Raw genomic sequence first — 18540 nt, forward strand, 5'->3', positions numbered from 1 at the left:
GGCCACTCCATGACCTTAAGTGCTTCCTTTTGAGCCACTCCTTTGTTGCCTTTGGGGTATGTTTTGGGTCATTGTCATGCTGGAAGACCCATCCACGACCCATCTTCAATGTTTTGGCTGAGGGAAGAAGGTTCTCATCTAAGATTTTACAATACTTGGCCCTTCAATGCGACAAAGTCAGCCTGTACCTTTAGCAGAGAAACCGCCCGTCAGCATAATGTTTCCACCTCCGTTCTTGATTGTAGGGATGGTGTTCTTAGGGTCATAGTCAGTATTTTTCTTCCTCCTAACGTGCCAAGTTGAGTTAATACCAAAGAGCTCAATTTTGATCTTATCTGACCACAGCACTTTCTCCCAATCCTCTGAATCATGTAGATGTTCATTGGCAAACTTCAGACGGGCCTGTACATGTCTCTTTGAGGAGGGGGACCTTGTGGGGTTTGCAGGATTTCAATCCATGGCGGTGTATTGTTACCAATGTTTGGTGACTGTGGTCCCAACTGCCTTGAGATCATTCGCAAGTGCCTCCCGTGTAGTTCTTGGCTGATCCCTCACTTTTCTTTTGCTCCTCTATATCCCATGAGGAAAAATCTTGCATGGAGCTCCAGACCAAGGGCAAATGATCGCTATTTTGTGTTTCTTCCATTTGCGAATAATTGAATAAAAGTCTCCTTCTCACCAAGCTTCTTGCTGATGGTCTCGTAGCCCATTTCAGCCTTGTGCAGGTCTACAATCTTGTCCCTGACGTCCTTTGACAGCTCTTTGGTCTTGCCCATGATGGTGAGGTTTGAATGGAAGAAAGAGATTCTGTAAACAGTTGTCTTTTATACACATGACGAGTTGTCATTAGGAGCACCTTACGTTGACAGCACCGTCTGTGTATCACATGAGCACCTACTGTAGCCAGTCTGTGGGAGCCAGAATTGTTTGGTAGGGGATCAAAAACTTATTTTACTCACTGAACCACAACTCAGTTTATAACATTTGTATCTTTTTTTTTTTTTCCTTGATTTTTGGTAGATATTGTGTTTATCATTTAAAATACACCTTTGATAAAAATTATAGACCCTTCATTTCTTTGTAAGTGGGCAAACTTAAAAAATCTGCAGGGGATCAAATAATTTCCACACTGTAATGGGCTTTTAATGCTGATTATTCTATTGTTGACTTGCTGCTGGTTAGTGTACATGTCTTAGTTAAATATATCCCAGATACTACAGGCAATGCTGGAAAAAGATCTCTGATAGTATAGTGTGGGGATCGTGTCATTCACTATCCCCTTCTATATTCCCCTCATACATTCTCAAAAATCCTTGTATCCTTTTCATTGAGTACAAAGCATTCTGTAAATTTGTGGTAGGAGAAGGAGTTGATTAAATGATGGGATCTCACATTATCCATTCATAGAACACCTTCTAGTCTGTGAAAAATACAAAGATCTTTGTAAATGGATGAGTGAAATGTACGACTGTACCAAAGACAGGACTGTCAGTTGCAGCTCCAGAAGAAGGGGGCTGTCTGTAGCATCCAGGCTGTAAGAAACTAAGGACTGGCTTACACTTCAAAATGTGGCATTGGACACGCTTTTTTTTTAACCACTTCCGATCCGGGCCATTTCTGGCACTTCGCGCCTACATGTAAAAGTCATAATTTGTTTTCTAGAAAATTACTCAAACCCCAAACATTATATGTTTTTTTAGCAGAGACCCTAGGGAATAAACTTTTTATGTCACTGTATTTGCGCAGCGATTTTTCAAATGCGTTTTTTTTGGGGAAAAAAGTTTTATGAATTAAACAACAAAACAGTAAAGTTAGCCCAATTTTTTTGTATAGTGTGAAAGATATTACGCAAAAAAAAAAAATGGATTCCTAACATGTCATGCTTTAAAATTGCGCACACTCGTGGAATGGCGTCAAGCTTTGGTACTTAAGAATCTCCATAGGCAAAGCTTTAAATTTTTTTTTTACAGGTTACCTGTTTAGAATTACGGAGGAGGTCTTGGGCTAGAATTATTGCTCTCGCTCTAGCGCATGCGGGCGATACCTCACATGTGTGATTAAAACGTTGTTTACATATGTGGGTGCGACTTGGGTATATATTCGTTAATGTGCGTGAGCACGCGGGGATGGGGGCGCTTTAAAAAAAAATTTTCTTGTATTTATTTTTTTACTTTCTCATAAATATTTTTTTTGATCACTTTTATTCCTATTACAAGGAATGTAATCATCCCTTGTAATAGGAATAGGACATGACAGGTCCTCTTTAGGCGACATCTGGGATCAATAAGTCCCCAGATCTCTCCAGGCTGGAAAAACTGAGATCCAAAAAAAAATAAACTGTCTCTGCCTTTCCAACTGCGTCCCCAGCGTTGTTTACTTCCGCCGCCCCGTACGTGACGTCATAATGTAGCGCCCGGGCCTCCGAGGGTCATAGAGATGGCTGGGGACCATCTGGTTACCAGAAATCTCTATACTCAACTTTTGGCGGCGGCCGATTCATTCTTGGGTTCGCCGACCACAGGGGCGAGCCAGTCCCTCCCGCCGCCTGTAAGAACGATCAGTCGGTTGAACTGCCGCTATGATCATTCTTATGGTGAAGGGAATCACCGGTTGAAAAAGATGATATTTGAATGATGCCTGTAGCTGCACCCATCATTCAGATATCCCCACTGAAAGTCCAGGATGTCATATGATGGCCTACGGGCAGGAAGTGGTTAAAGCACTCTGAATGCCAATCAAAGCTCCTGTCACTAAATAAAATGGTTACCTTTCAGTCCTGTTCACACGTTGCATTTGCTTTGCTTCAAAAATGATACCCCGTGTCGTTTTCATGGGTTACTGATTTGCTGTATCTGTCTTGTCTATATCTTTCTCTACAGATCTATCACAGTCCAATTACAAAACGTGATGAAAGTGAGTACAATGTTTCATTTGCTGTTTAAGCGCACATATAAAATATTATAATGTCACTGGCGGCAAGAATTACAATTGCAAGACATTGGAAGCAGTCGGTAATCCCTCTTGATCAGGTTAAGAATAAACTCACCCACATTCTCAGTAATAAAGTCAAGAAATTTAATAAGATATGGGACCCATGGATTGACTATATTTCTACTCCATAGTGAATCCCAGGACGACCTTCTCCCTCCCCATTTCACTTTTACTCTTTTGCTTCTTCCTTTCTTCCCTCCTCTTCTCTTTCTTTTGTTCTGTTCCCCTTTTTTTTTTTTTTTTTCTTTTTTTCTTATTTTCACATCTCTGAAAATCCCAATACAATACAGATGATCTCATATACAATCTTCAAGGACTATGAGACCTGGGATTGTCCCAAAGACCATGTCCGGGACCTCCCAGAACTCTGGGTCTGTGCCATGTGGAACAAAGGGTAATAGCTGTGGGGTATGAGCTGATGGGGAAAAAATGAAAATACAGTTGTTAGGGGTGGGTAGGGTAGGCTTCTCTAATGAGGAGGGTTTGCAGGGATCGTCTAAAATGTAATAGAGTAGGAGATAATTGGACACATTGGGGTAAGGAGTTCCATAGGATTGGAGAGGATCTGGAAAAGTCCTGGAGGCGAGCATGGGAAGAGGTGACGAGGGAGCTGGAGAGCAGGAGGTCTTGAGAGGAACTAAGAGAAAGATTAGGTTGGTATTTTGAGACTAGGCTAGTGATGTATGTTGGGGCAGAGTTGTGGATGGCTTTGTAAGTAGTTTTTAGTATTTTGATTTTAATTAGTTGGGTGTGTGGAAGCCAGTGGAGGGATTGACAGAGAGGGGTAGCAGACACAGAGCGATTGGTAAGGTGGATGAGTCTGGCAGCAGCATTCATGATGGATTGAAGGGGGGATAGACTATGTAAAGGTAATCCAATGAGAAGGGAGTTGCAGTAGTCGAGGGGAGAGAGGACCAGGGAGTAAATTAAGAGCTTTGTGGTGTCATTGGTTAGAAAGGGACGTACTTTGGAGATGTTGCTGAGGTTGAGGCGGCAAGATTTGGACAGTGATTGGATATGGGGTTTAAGGATAGACCAGAGTCCAGGACTACACCTAGGACCTTGGCATGCGGGGATGGGTTGATAGTTGTGCCATTGATTTTTGACAGAGAGATCAGGGGAAGGTGCACGTGGGGGAGGAAAAATTATAAGTTTGGTTTTGGATAGATTGAGTGTGAAGAAGTGGTGTGACATCCGGACTGATATATCTGTTAGTGATAGGTAAGGAGATGGAGGGAATGAGCTGAGGGGTAATCAACAATTCAGAAAAGGCTGCTTCTATCTGGAGTTGGACAGTATGGACAGAAATGATAGTTATGAAATATCCAGTACAATGGCCAAATTTTGCCCATTTGTGGTCACTGTACAATAGACCTAAAACTTTTTGAAATGGTGAGCTACCAAAAAGTGTCATTCACGGTGATCTAGTTGCTACATGTATAGATACCCTAAAACTAAAAAGCGGGGGGTGGGGTTATGATGGGGACAAGTTTGCATTTTTACTACATTATACTATTATATACATTCTATCATATTATTATATACATTATATTAATACTGTATTTTTACAACACCACCAATTCCAAAAAAAAGTTGGGACGCAGTGTAAAATCTAGAGTCTATTGTTCTAAATCATAAACCCGGATTTTATTCACAATAGGAAACATATCAAATGTTTAAACTGAGAAAATGTACAGTACCAAAAAATAAGGTCATTTTGAAACTGATGACAGCAACACATCTCAAAAGTTGGGATAGGGCCATGTTTAGCACTGTGTAGCATCCTCTTCTTTTTTTTAAAACTCAAAGTTTATTTTTTCAAAGGTGTAGATACAGCGATACAGTGGTTTATTATGAATACATTCTGTACGTAAAACATAAGGATACGAAAGGTAAGGCCCCTTTCACGCGGGGGCGTCGTCGCTTTACCGTCGTTTTAGCGGCGGTATTCAGCCGCTAGCGGGGCGGTTTTACCCCCGTGCTAGCGGCCAAGAAAGGGTTAAAACCACCGCAAAGCGCTGCTGCAGCGCCGCTTTGCCGGCAGTATAGCCGCGCTGCCCATTGATTTCAATGGGCAGGAGCGTTGGAGCGGTATACACACTGCTCCTTCACCGCTCCAAAGATGCTGCTAGCAGGACTTTTTTTACCGTCCTGCGCACCGCTCTAGTGTTTTAGGACTCTTTGCGTGTGCTATTTTTAGCGCTGTAGCGCCTGCGAAGCGCCCCAGTGTGTAAGGGGTCTAAATATTTTGTATCTAGACAAAGAAAAAATTCGGACTGTATAGTGAAGAGATCAACTATTGATGAACTGTGAAAATAACATGAAGAGACTTTTTTGAGGCTAATATAGAATTAAGGTAAAAGCATTATGCCAAGTGAGGGAGTTCAGATTGGATGTGGATAAGGTGCTAAGGCCGTAAGGTAACAGTAGGTCACGTGAGGTTTAGGCACTTGGGGTACTTGAGCCAAAATCCCCATTGTTTGTGGAATTTTGGGAGTTGTAAATGGGCCTTGGCATACATATATTCCATCAGGCAGTTGCTATTAAGGATCGAGACTACTTGCGAGATGAAAGGATGGTGTGGGAATTTCCAGTTTCTAGCAATAGCTAGACAGACAGATATGAATACACGGGAAATTAGTGTGTAGGATTTCTGGGGTATCAATATCCAGACCCAAAAGAACCATTTGTGGTGAGAGGGAAAAAGGGGTCGATATGATAGACAAAAGAAGTTTAGTGAAAGTAGACCAATATGTAGTCAATGTGGGGAAGGTCCACCATATGTGCAGGGGAGATCCATAGTGCCCACAGTTTCTCCAGCACGTATTGGTTGTAGAGGGGTAGATGTGCGCAAGTTTACATGGTGTAAAATACCAGTTATGGAATGTTTTCTGGACTGATTCCCAGTGAAGTAGGCAGCGGGAAGATTTTAACGTTGCTTGGAGGGATTGATACCGTTGTTTGGAAGTGTAGGCGCATTGCAATAGTTGTTCCCAGCGTTCCATTGATGGTGTCTTCAGGTCTCGGGAAGCATCGTTAAGTAATTTGTAGATAGGAAATACCTTTACGATGTGGAGAGGTCTGCTCATAGAATTTTATTAGTTGCATGGGTGTAGGACCCTCCGACCAGGCTACACGTGAGAAGACTGAACGGAGTCTAAGATATTTGAAGAAGTTTTTAGAGGTGATGTTGCTGTTTGTAGTTGAAATGTAAGCAATAGGGAGTCCTTATAAAGGTCCCCAATCGTAGTCAGTCCCAATTCAATTCAGTTAGAAAGGGAAATATCAGGTGTAAGAAGTTGTAGTGAGAGGTATAAAGGAGAGGAAGCAATGTGGTATTCCTTTAGTGCTTTGAAGAGTTGCTTTCCATGTCCTGATGGTGGCGTTGATGTTAGAGATAAAAGTGTGCCCCATGATGGTGTAGAGATAAGGCACTTAAGACCAGCTTAGGTTGGGAGGCTAGAGCTGCGGATTCAATTTGGAGCCAAGTGGTTTGTTGAGTGGGTGCCCACCAGCTGTTAGCTTAATCAAGGATAGTTGCTTTGTAGTAGGCTTGGATATTCGGTGCACTCATACCCCCAGAGGAGATAGGCTTGCACAGTGTATTGCGTCTGAGCCATGAGCGTTTTCCATTCCAGATATGAGGTTATAATAGTTTGGAGTTTCTTGAGTTGCCCTTGAAGGAAAGGAAGGAGATAGTTCTAAAGGTGTACACTATATGTGGAAGTAAGTGCATCTTAGACAGTGCAATTCGACCTGCCCATGACGCTTGAGAATGACGGAGGTCTTGTATTTTCTGGAGTTTTAAGACGAGGTTAGAGAAGTTGGGAGAGATTAGTTGAGAAGAGGGAGAGATTAGATGAATACCCAGGTAGGAGAGGGAAGAATTAGGTGTCCATGAGAAAGAGGTACATGCATTAATGCTTCGTCTGGTGGCTGGATCTAGGCCTATGCCCAGCATGCTAGATTTAGAATGATTGATCATATATAGGGAGGCTTTACTGAAAAGGTCCAGGGTGTGATGGAGTTCAGGTAGGGACTTGACAGGATCAGTGTGGGATATAATCACATCAGCGTAGAGGCTGATTTTATGCGAATGATCACCAATTTCAATACCCGAGATAAGGGGATTAGTGCGGATGGATTGGGCCAGGGGTTCCATAATTAGGGCAAATATTAAGGGGGGAAGTGGGCATCCCTGGTGTGTCCCATTGGTGATGTGGAAGGGGTCAGAAAGTATGCCTGAGGTTATGACCCTAGTGCTGGGGGAAGAGTAGAGAGATCAGATGGCTTTCAGGATCGTTCCAGAGAAGCCAAATTTTTGCAAAACGGCTTTAAAACGGAGTTCTACCCAGAAATGGAACTTCCGCTTTAAGGGAGGGTTCCGCTCCCACTTTCACCTGGGGTACCGAGTCGCCGGAAGTAAGTTCACCTCTTCCCCCTCCCACTCGTCAATCATCTGGGACACGTCACAGGTCCCAGATGATTGCCCGGCCAGTCACGGCGTGACTCCCACATGCGAAGGGCGTGCCTGGCTGTGAAGCCACAGCGGGGCTCCCATAGTGACAATGCCGGTGCCGCAGAGAGGAGGGGGAAGATGAGTGGAGCTTTGTTCCCCCGCATCGCTGAACCCTGGGACAGGTAAGTGTCTAAAAGTCAGAAGCTGCAGTATTTGTAGCTGCTGACTTTTAATTTATTTATTTTTTTTTTTTTGGAACTCCGCTTTAAGGTAGTTCCAGTCAACTCTATCAAACGCCTTCTCTGCATCAAGGGAGATGAGCAGAGAAGGCGTTCAATAGTGCTCTGCCCATTGCAATAGATCAATAAATAATCTAGTGCCATCCGATGCTTGTCTGCCAGCTACAAAACTCACCTGATCGATATGTACTAAAGAGGGGATGATGTTGGAGAGTCACATAGCTAGACGTTTAGCTAATAGCTTGGTGTCCGTGTTCAGTAAGGAGATGGGTGTGTAGCTGGCAGGATTGTCGTGTGGCTTGCCTAGTTTTGGAATGGTGGTGATTGTGGCTTGTAAGGATTCTGCCGATATGGTGCCTTTCCAGATAACAGGCCAGAAGGTCCCTCTCCTCTATGGTCCTGAGGACGCTGTGCATATAGTTGCCAAAAAGAATGTCAAATTTTGATTAGTCTGACCACAGAACAGTTTTCCGCTTTGCAACAGACCATTTTAAATGAGCTTTGGCCCAGAGAAGATGGTGACGCTTCAGGATCATGTTTAGATATGGCTTCTTCTTTAAATGATAGAGCTTTACCTTGCATTTTTGGATGACACGGTGAAACCGTGTTCACATAGTGACTTTTGGAATTATTCCTGAGTCCATGCAGTGATGTCCATCATGGAATCATGTTTTTAACGCACTGCCATCTGAGGGCCCAAAGATCACAGGCATCAAATATTGTGTTTCGCCTTGTCCCTTGCACGCAGAGATTTCTCCATTACTCCAGTACTATTTGTTCACATACTGTAGATGACCATATATTTAAAGCCTTTGCAATTTTGCATTTCGGAACATAACTCTGAATTTGTACGATAAATTTTAAACACCGCTTTTCACAGATTGGTGAACCTCTACCCAGCCTTACTTGTGAGACACTGACTCTCTAAGATGCTCTTTATATACGCACTCATGTTACTGACCTGTTAACCTAATTGCAAAATGTTCTTCCAGCTCTTCCTTGTTAGTGCCATTTACTTTGTCAGCTTTTTTGCTCCTCTGTCCCAACTTTTTTTGAGACATGTTGCTGCCATTAACTTTAAAATGGCCTTTTTTTTTTTCGTTTTTTCTTAAAATTGTAAATTTTCTCAGTTTAAACCTTTTGCTATGTTTTCTATTGTGAATATAATATGGGTTTCTGAGGTTTGTAAATCATTGCATTGTTTTATGTAGATTTTACACAGTACACCAACTTTTTGGGATTTGGAGTTGTACCTTCTTTACCCAAAAATAGCAAATATCAGCCTCTTGCAATCCCTGTACAGCAGAGTTTAGAGTGGCCAATGGAGAAGGATCCAATCCATTCATGCATTGGCTGAGGAGGAGCATGCTGATAGCAGCAGAGTGACAGAGATGAGCTGATCACTGTGCTGCTTCTCCTTCACTATTTAATCGCAGGCTGGAGGAGAGTCTGTGATGGTCTGGGCTCAGAGGGAATGTGTCGAATGACGCACTAAATACTGAATGCACTAGTGAATATAGGTACTAAATATTCTTTAGGGTCATGTGACATTAGCAATTCCATCACTTGCAGAACTGGACAGCAACAGGATTTAAAGAGCATTTGCCTGCTTCTACAGTGTTGCTCCCTTGTTGACTGAAACCCTTCAGAATATTGCTTGCCGGCAACAAGACAGTGGCAGAGCAATAACTCACTGGTAGGGTCGGTGAGGTAGCAATGACAGAAACAAGATGGGGATCCTATTGTGGGCAATTTTCTTTGAGCAACAGGAACGCCTGTAACATGCCTCCTAAAAACCTAATAAATCCATCCTGTATGTTGTTTATTATGAATTAAACTGCTTGATCAGTGTGCCAGTATCTGACCAACCTTTTTCCCGTTTCTAGTGGAATTGAACGAAGTTGGGTTCCGTTTTGTCCGAAAGTGCATTAATGCTGTAGAATCTACAGGTATGGAGCGTAACTTAGACTCTATTTTCTTTTTAGTATTACTAAATTCTGTTTACCAAAATTAGGACTTACGTAATTATCATATTATAATTATATAACCAAAAGTTTGTGGACACCTGATCATCACACCTATATGATCTTAAAGAACATCCACTGCCAAAACTTTTTTAGGGGTAGGCTTTCCTCAAGAATTTGGAGTGGGTCTGTGAGAAAATGTGCCATTTGTAAGGTCAATGTTTTGGTGCCCCCTGGCAAGTAACGTGGGGTCACCTGAGGTGCAGGGTCTAAGTAGCAGCTGGTCTTCACCAGAGCTTTTGATTGTGGACCTGGGCTAAAGACCCTAGTGGTCTTGGTTTACTTCACTGGGTTGGCAATGGTCAGGCATTCTCAAAGGTAAGTATTATAGCTCACAAGGGTAGTGGGTGAAATAATAGAGCACCAGTCACTACAAAGGCTGGTACTTAGATACCCTTCCTGGTTAGAGGACATGCCAACTGCACTTGCTAGGATCTCTGGCATTCCTGGCAGAGAGTACCATTGGAAGTCCGAGCAGGGATTCTTTAAGTAGTATTGGAAGTACCATTAGAAGTCTTGCAAGGGATTCTGCGAGTACCATTGAAAGTCTTGGCAGGAATTTTGTGAGTACCATTGGAAGTTTTGGCAGGCATTCTGGGAGTACCATTAGAAGGCTTGGCAGGCATTCTGGGAGTACCATTCGAGGGCTTGGCAGGGATTCTGGGAGTACCATTGGAAGGCTTGGCAGGGGTTCTGGGAGTACCATTGGAAGGCTTGGCAGGGGTTCTGTGCGTACCATTGGAAGGCTTGGCAGGGATTCTGTGAGTACCATTGGAAGGCTTGGCAGGGATTCTGTGAGTACCATTGGAAGGCTTGGCAGGGATTCTGCGACTACCATTGTAAGTCTTGACGGGGATTCTACGGGTACCATTGGATGTTTTGGCAGGGATTCTGAGAGCACCATTGGAAGTCCATGCAGCGATTATGTGACTACCATTGGGTCCTGGCAAAGATTCTGGATGGCTGGCAAGGGGAGAGTAGGAAGACCAGACAAGAATTCTGAGAGTACCGTAACAGGTACTGATGAATGAAAATACCTGGCTCTGTTCATCCAAAGGGTGTTTTGTAGGGTTGGTGGTCAGGGCTCTGTGAAGGCCATTTGAGTTCCTCCACAGCAAACTCATGCAAAACCATGTCTTTATGGAGCTGACTTTGTAGACAGGCGCACAGTCATGCTGGAACAGAAAAGGGTCTTTCCAAACTATTACTACAAGGTTGGAAGTGCAAAATCATCTAAAATTTGGTCAAATATTGAATCTTAGAATTTGTCTAGAGCCGCCTTGCAGGAAGCGTTTGAGTAGATGTCCCACTTGTGTTTTTAAAATTAAAAAAAAAAAACCCTCAGACTGCTCCCCCTTGGAGTTGTATTTTGATGTCATTTTATTGACTTTTGTGGTTTCTTCAGATGACCTTGAATTTTATTTAAATTCCACTAACAAACCACAGCTAAATCCTGCAAATGTTTTGCTACTAAAGTGTTTGAGGGACTGTCTTTGGGAGGACTCATAGTGATAAGATTTTATATAAATGCTCTGTTCATTTCATGTGCAACAGAAAGAATGTTCACAATTCTGTTGGTATGCAAAAGTCACAAATAAGTGGAGAACTGTAGGCAAGACACACCAGTCAGAGTCCTCAGGCAGATGTTCAGAGCATACAGCCAACCATGGCCAGATAAGGCACAGAGTCCAGGTTCCAGACAGTTAAGCTGGCTATAGATGGATCGAATCCTGGCCGGTCCCTGCTGAACTGAACAAGATTCTATCCATCTATGGACAGGCTGATTGTACCCAAGTGGATCCATGGATCCACTTGGGTACAACCAGCATGTCATATTTTTAGCATTCGATTATTGCCAGTTATATAGCTGCTAGAGGTAATCTATGTGTTGTCCTGGCAGAGACGGTTCCCTGTGCCCCCCTCTCCCGCCGCAAGAACACAAGCTCTACGTGAGGGATTCCCCCATCGACAATGACTGTGTTGATGTGGGAATCAAGCAATTTTTTTTTTTCCTGCAACCCATGGCTGCAGGGAAGAAAATCCCATAATTTATGGCCCGCCTTAGACAGAAGCAATGACTGACAAAAGCAGAGGTTGTAAGCCCATGATCAGGAAAGGCACAGACAAACACAGTCCAAATAATCCAAAGGAGTTATCCAGGGCATGGGCAGGGATAAACCAGACAGACCTGGTTAGGACAGGAGCAGACAGGCTTTGGTTGAATGTCCAGCAGTCTATTTGGTCACCCCAAATTAGCACAGGTGTGCACAGCAGGCCCCTGAGCTACAGTGCCAGCAGAAGGCGAAGGTTCAAGACTGATTGTTACAATTGTGCATGTAGCATAACCATACACAATAAAGTAAACTAAAAATGCAACTTGATAACCGGTCTCGTTAGGTGCCAAAGAGTACCTGTGTGGTAATACCACATCTAGCCACACTTTTTTCAGAGCTCTGTGCAAAATCCGACTCTCTTGGTATGAGGGTAGAATAGGCATGCCCTTTCCTGTCTCCCACAAAGTTCTTGGTATTTGATAACTTATTACGAGTCACTTGAGTGTGAGTGCCTGGGCTATGCAGATACCAGCTTAAGGGAGTCTGTATTTACATAAAAACGTTGAGGCGCAATCTGGGGAGCCAGGCAGGTATAATGTGGCACCCTCAGTTTAGTATGAATATGGCTGATACAGGTTTAATTAAAGGATGTTGTCTGTGCAAGAAAAAAAGGCATGATGCCCACTAGTTAAGCAGCATCGAGGAAACCGTTAATTCAAGCCACCTATCTGTGCTCTTGATCAGGGGTCTCCAAACTGTCTAAACAAAGGGCCAGTTTACTGTTTCAGAATTAAGAAGGGCCAGACTGTGGCCATTGAAAGTAGAAAAGGCCCCGACGTCAGTAGAAATAAACAATGCCCCATCTTTGATTTCACTGAGAGGAATAGTGCCCCATCAATGGTGTCAGTGGGAGGAATAGTGCCCATTATTAATGTCACTGGGAGGAATGGTGCCCCGTCAATGGGAGGAATGGTGCCCCGTCAATGGGAGGAATGGTGCCCCATCATTGGTGTCATTGGGAGGAATAGTGCCCTATCATTGGTGTTAGTGGGAGGTATTGTGCCCCATCATTGGTGTCATTGGAAGGAATTGTGCCCCATCATTATCAGTGGGAGGAATTGTGCCCCTTCATTGGTGTAATTGGGAGAAATTGTGCTGTATCATTGGTGTCAGTGGAAGGAATAGTGCCCCATCATTAGTATCAGTGGGAGGAATAGTGCCGTGTCATTGGGAAGAATTGTGCCCCATCATTGTTGTCAGTGGGAGGTATTGTGCCCCATCATTAGTATCAGTGGGAGGAATAGTGCTGTGTCATTGGGAGGAATTGTGCCCCATCATTGTCAGTGGGAGGTATTGTGGCCCATCATTGGTATCACTATCAGTGTAAGGAATTGTGCCTTTTTATTGGTGTCAGTGAGGGAGTTATGTCCCATTTTTATTATCCGTGGATAAAAATAGCTCCCCAAGGGCCGGATAAAAGCAAGTAAAGAAAAGCACCTGGTCCCCGGCCACAGTTTGGGGACCACTGCTCTAGATTACCATTTTCAACCCCCCCCCCCCCCCCAGCTCAGGAGGGGGCACCTACTTCACATGGTGTGCTCTGCAGACTCCCCCTTAAGGATTGGGATGGCAGGTGATGTCGTCTGCATTTTGCTGAGGTCAGAACTGTTAATTGACACCATCTAAGGTCATTCATTCATCTGCCACTGTTCTCTTATAGGAATGACTACAGAAGGAGTGTACAGGACAGTGGGAAGCAACATCCAAGTGCAAAAGCTGCTGAATGCATTTTTCGGTAAGGTCCTTGCGGCACCCGGATGGACATTTTCGTTTCAACATATCACCATAAGCACTAAATGAAGTCATCAGCATTCTTATGCTCGTTTACAGATATGTTGTGCTGCAGCCCCAAAGACTTAGCAGCTTGACAATAATCAGCCCTCTCTTTCTTGCATATTAGGGATGGAGGCATTGGACTCGCACATCCTATACCTCATTTACAGTCCCAAACCTTTCCCTTTGCATTGACATATAACATTTTCTTTCTTTTCTTCTTCTAGATACCAAATGTCCTGGGAATATAGACTTGCAGAGCAGCGACTGCGACATCAAAACGGTTACTAGCGCTTTAAAGTTCTATCTCAGGTATCTGAGCTACAAAGCTTGCAATTATTTTGTATTAAAGTGATAATAAACAGTGGGCTCCATTCCCAAAGCGGTATCTTACTGCATCCGAATATGCGATGAGATACCGCACAGCGTCTTTCAAAAAATCAAATTGTACACACGCTGCGCTTATCAAAATAAAAATGTAAGAAATTTTACTAAAATATTAATAAAGTGGATATTGTGCTTAACATACAAAATATACAAAATCTATTAATACTATACATTAATGTGCAATAAACTTCAATGAATGAATAAATAGGTAAAAGTGCTCCAATCAGCCTGTGTATTGCAAATATTCCACAAAGCTTGTGCAATTTTCAAACATTAATAGATAATTCAAAACAAACATCCATGCGATTTAGTGTTGCATCCATGCATTTCAGTGCTGCATCTATGTAATATGGTGTTAGTGCAATGTTCAAACATTAAAAAGTTAAAAAATACAAAAAAATGCATCCATGCGATTTGGTGCTGCATCCACGTGGTTCTATGCAATTCAGTGCTGTGTTGCTGTGCAATGATCAGATTAACAGTCCACAGAACTTCCACAATCCATTCATGTGTTATTGTGAACACAAGCTAAAGTGCTGTGTGCTCATACAAGTGCTCCCCCCCGGGTGATAGCCTCTCACCTTAGGGCGTGTGACCTTGCAATTAAGCTTGGTCAGAATGAGCCTTAGAACCTCTCTGGGTTCGATGTTATATGCAGGGTCCTGGATAGATTTGCACTGGTGCCTCTGTTCCTCACAGCAGTCCCATTTGTACCTCAATATATCAACACAAAAAGGACTTCATGGTGTAGTATGTACTAAATTTATTAAAATTATAAACAAATCCCGCAATGGGTACTCAAAGTAACAAGGCGCTTAAGGGCGCCACACTAAAACAGCAGTAACGAACGGGCAACAGCGGCTGGTATGGGGTGGCGTGCTAATCTTTACCAACAGGTTGTATGTATAATGTTCTGTTCTGTCGGAACGATATACACACAACCTGTTGGGAAAGATTAGCACGCCACCCCATACTAGCCGCTGTTGCCCGTTCGTTTCTGCTGTTTTAGTGTGGCGCCCTTAACCGGTTCAATACCGGGCCTTTTCACCCCCTTCCTTCCCAGACCAATTTTTAGTTTTCAGCGCTGTCGCATTTTAAACGACAATTGTGCGGTCGTGCGACGTTGTACCCAAACAAAATTGACGTAATTTTTTTCCCCACAAATAGAGCTTTCTTTTGGTGGTATTTGATCGCCTCTGCGGTTTTTATTTTTTGCGCTATAAACAAAATAAGAGCGACAATTTTGAAAACACTATTTTTTACTTTTTGCTATAATAAATATCCCAATTTTTTTTTAAAAAAACAAATTTTTTCCTCAGTTTCGGCCGATACATATTCTTCTACATATTTTTGGTAAAAAAAATCGCAATAAGCGTATATTGATTGGTTTGCACAAAAGTTATAGCGTCTACAAAATACGGGATAGATTTATGGCATTTTTTTTAAAAAAATATTTATTTATTTTTTTAGTGGTGTTCTGGCCGAAATTATACTTTTTAAATAAAAATACCCCTATAATACACAAGCTTAATGTATTCTAGTAAAGTTAGTCTGTAAACTAAGGTCTGTTTTGTTAGTTTATAGCAGTAGTTTGTTATTTTATAAACTTACCGCTGGCCGTGGCCATCTTAAGTGTGGGCATCTGAAGCCAGGCTGTATTTCTTCCTGGATCTCGTCCTTGCAGATCTCGCACATGCTCAGTGCAGCACAAGCAGTGTAATAGGTTTCAGGTCAGGTTTCCATAGCAACGGCAGTGTCAGAGGAAGTTGCTGCCCCTTCCCAGAAGGCATTGCAAACAGGAAATGATGCGATGGGCCGCGGCCAGGGAGGAGGAAGTGAAAAATGAATACAGCAGATGTACAGTAGGTGCTGAGGAAAAAAAAAAATATCCAATTCATTTACAGTGCACAGTTTAGTGAGGGATGCTGAAGAGTTGTAAAAGTGGGTGGAACTCCACTTTAAGCGCCTTGTTACTGTGAGTACCCATTGTGGGATTTGTTTTATGATTTTAATGCATTTAGTACATACTGCACCATGAAGTCCTTTTTGTGTTGATATATTGAGGTACAAACGGGACTGCTGTGAGGAACAGAGGCACCAGTGCAAATCTATCCAGGACCCTGCATATAACATCGAACCCAGAGAGGTTCTAAGGCGCATTCTGACCAAGCTTAATCGCAAGGTCACACGCCCTAAGGTGAGGGCCTATCACCTGGGGGGGAGCACTTGTATGAGCGCACAGCACTTTAGTTTGTGTTCACAATAACACATGAATGGATTGTGGAAGATCTGTGGACTGTTAATTTGATCATTGCAGAGCAACACAGCACTGAATTGCATAGAATCACATGGATGCAGCACCAAATCGCATGGATGCTTTTTTTGTATTAACTTTTTATTGTTTGAACATTGCACTAACACCATATTGCATAGTTGCAGCACTGAAATGCATGGATGCAACACTAAATCGCATGGATGTTTGTTTTAAATTATCTATTAATGTTTGAAAATTGCACAAGCTTTGTGGAATATTTGCAATACACAGGCTGATTGGAGCACTTTTACCTGTTTATTCATTCATTGAAGTTTATTGCACATTAATGTATAGTATTAATAGATTTTGTATATTTTGTATGTTAACCACTTCAGCCCCGGAAGGATTTACCCCCTTCCTGACCAAAGCACTTTTTGCGATTCGGCGCTGCGTCGCTTTAACTGATAATTGCGCGGTCCTGCGACGTGGCTCCGTAACAAAATTGACGTCCTTTTTCCCCCACAAATAGAGCTTTCTTTTGGTGGTATTTGATCACCTCTGCGATTTTTATTTTTTGCGCTATAAACAAAATAAGAGTGGCAATTTTGAAAAAAAATCGCATTATTTTTTACTTTTTGCTATAATAAATATCCCCAAAAAATATATAAAAAAAACATTTTTTTTCCTCAGTTTAGGCCAATATGTATTCTTCTACATGTTTTTGGTAAAAAAAAAAAAAAAATCACAATAAACGTTTATTGATTGGTTTGCGCAAAAGTTATAGTGTTTTCAAAATAGGGGATAGTTTTATGACATTTTTATTAATATTTTTTTTTTTTTTACTAGTAATGGCGGCGATCAGCGATTTTTATCGGGACTGCGACATTATGGCGGACACATCGGACATTTTTGACACATTTTTGGGACCATTGGCATTAATACAGCGATCAATGCTATAAAAATGCACTGATTCCTGTGTAAATGACACTGGCAGTGAAGGGGTTAACCACTAGGGGGTGGGGAGGGGTTAAGTATGTCCAAGGGGAGTGATTCTAACTGTAGGGGGATGGGCTGTGTATGTGACGTCACTGATCTCTGCTCCCAAGGACAAGGAGCAGAGATCAGTGACACTGTCACTAGGCAGAATGGGGAGATGCTTGTTTACAACGGCATCTCCCCGTTCGTCCTCTCCCCGCGGCGATCGAGTCCGCGGGACCCGCGACCCAACTCACGGAGATCGCGGCAGGCGCGCGCGCACACGACGGCAAATTCGTACGGGTACGCTACTTTGCGCAGCCGTGCCATTCTGCCGAAGTATATCTACAGGAGCCGGTCGGGAACCGGTTAAGCACAATATCACTTTATTAATATTTTAGTAGAATTTTCTTACAGTTTTATTTTACATAGTTACATAGTAGGTGAGGTTGAAAAAAGACACACGTCCATCAAGTCCAACCTATGTGTGTGATTATGTGTCAGTATTACCTTACATATCCCTGTATGTTGCGGTCATTCAGGTGATTATCTAATAGTTTCTTGAAGCTATCAATGCTCCCCGCTGAGACCACCGCCTGTGGAAGGGAATTCCACATCCTTACCGCTCTTACAGTAAAGAACCCTCTACGTAGTTTAAGGTTAAACCTCTTTTCTTCTAATTGTAATGAGTGGCCCCGAGTCTTATTAAACTCTCTTCTACGAAAAAGTGTTATCCCTATTGTGGGGTCACCAGTACAGTATTTGTAAATTGAAATCATATCCCCTCTCAAGCGTCTCTTCTCCAGAGAGAATAAGTTCAACGCTCGCAACCTTTCCTCATAACTAAGATCCTCCAGACCCTTTATTAGCTTTGTTGCCCTTCTTTGTACTCGCTCCATTTCCAGTACATCCTTCCTGAGGACTGGTGCCCAGAACTGGACAGCATACTCCAGGTGCGGCCGGACCAGAGTCTTGTAGAGCGGGAGAATTATTGTTTTATCTCTGGAGTTGATCCCCCTTTTAATACATGCCAATATTCTGTTTGCCTTATTAGCAGCAGCTTGGCATTGCATGCCATTGATGAGCCTATCATCTACTAGGACCCCCAGGTCCTTTTCCATCCTAGATTCCCCCAGAGGTTCTCCCCCCAGTGTATAGATTGCATTCATATTTTTGCCACCCAAATGCATTATTTTACATTTTTCTACATTGAACCTCATTTGCCATGTAGTTGCCCACCCCATTAATTTGTTCAGGTCTTTTTGCAAAGTTTCCACATCCTGCGGAGAAGTTATTGCCCTGCTTAGCTTAGTATCGTCTGCAA

The 18540-nt window shown here is 42.8% G+C and overlaps 1 protein-coding gene across 3 annotated transcripts in view; it reads left to right on the top strand.

Annotated features, from left to right (window-relative positions):
- OPHN1 (oligophrenin 1) overlaps positions 1-18540 on the top strand; it is a 231127-nt gene that overhangs the window by 121651 nt on the left and 90936 nt on the right. For all 3 annotated transcript variants that reach the window (XM_073600214.1, XM_073600213.1, XM_073600212.1), the window contains 4 exons: positions 2880-2913; positions 9576-9638; positions 13488-13562; positions 13828-13912. In XM_073600214.1, coding sequence (XP_073456315.1) covers positions 2880-2913; positions 9576-9638; positions 13488-13562; positions 13828-13912 — 257 coding nt within the window. The remainder of the gene's footprint in view (positions 1-2879; positions 2914-9575; positions 9639-13487; positions 13563-13827; positions 13913-18540) is intronic.

This window comes from Aquarana catesbeiana, linkage group LG09, assembly GCF_042186555.1.
Source record: "Aquarana catesbeiana isolate 2022-GZ linkage group LG09, ASM4218655v1, whole genome shotgun sequence".
In the NCBI taxonomy this organism is placed as follows: domain Eukaryota; kingdom Metazoa; phylum Chordata; class Amphibia; order Anura; family Ranidae; genus Aquarana; species Aquarana catesbeiana.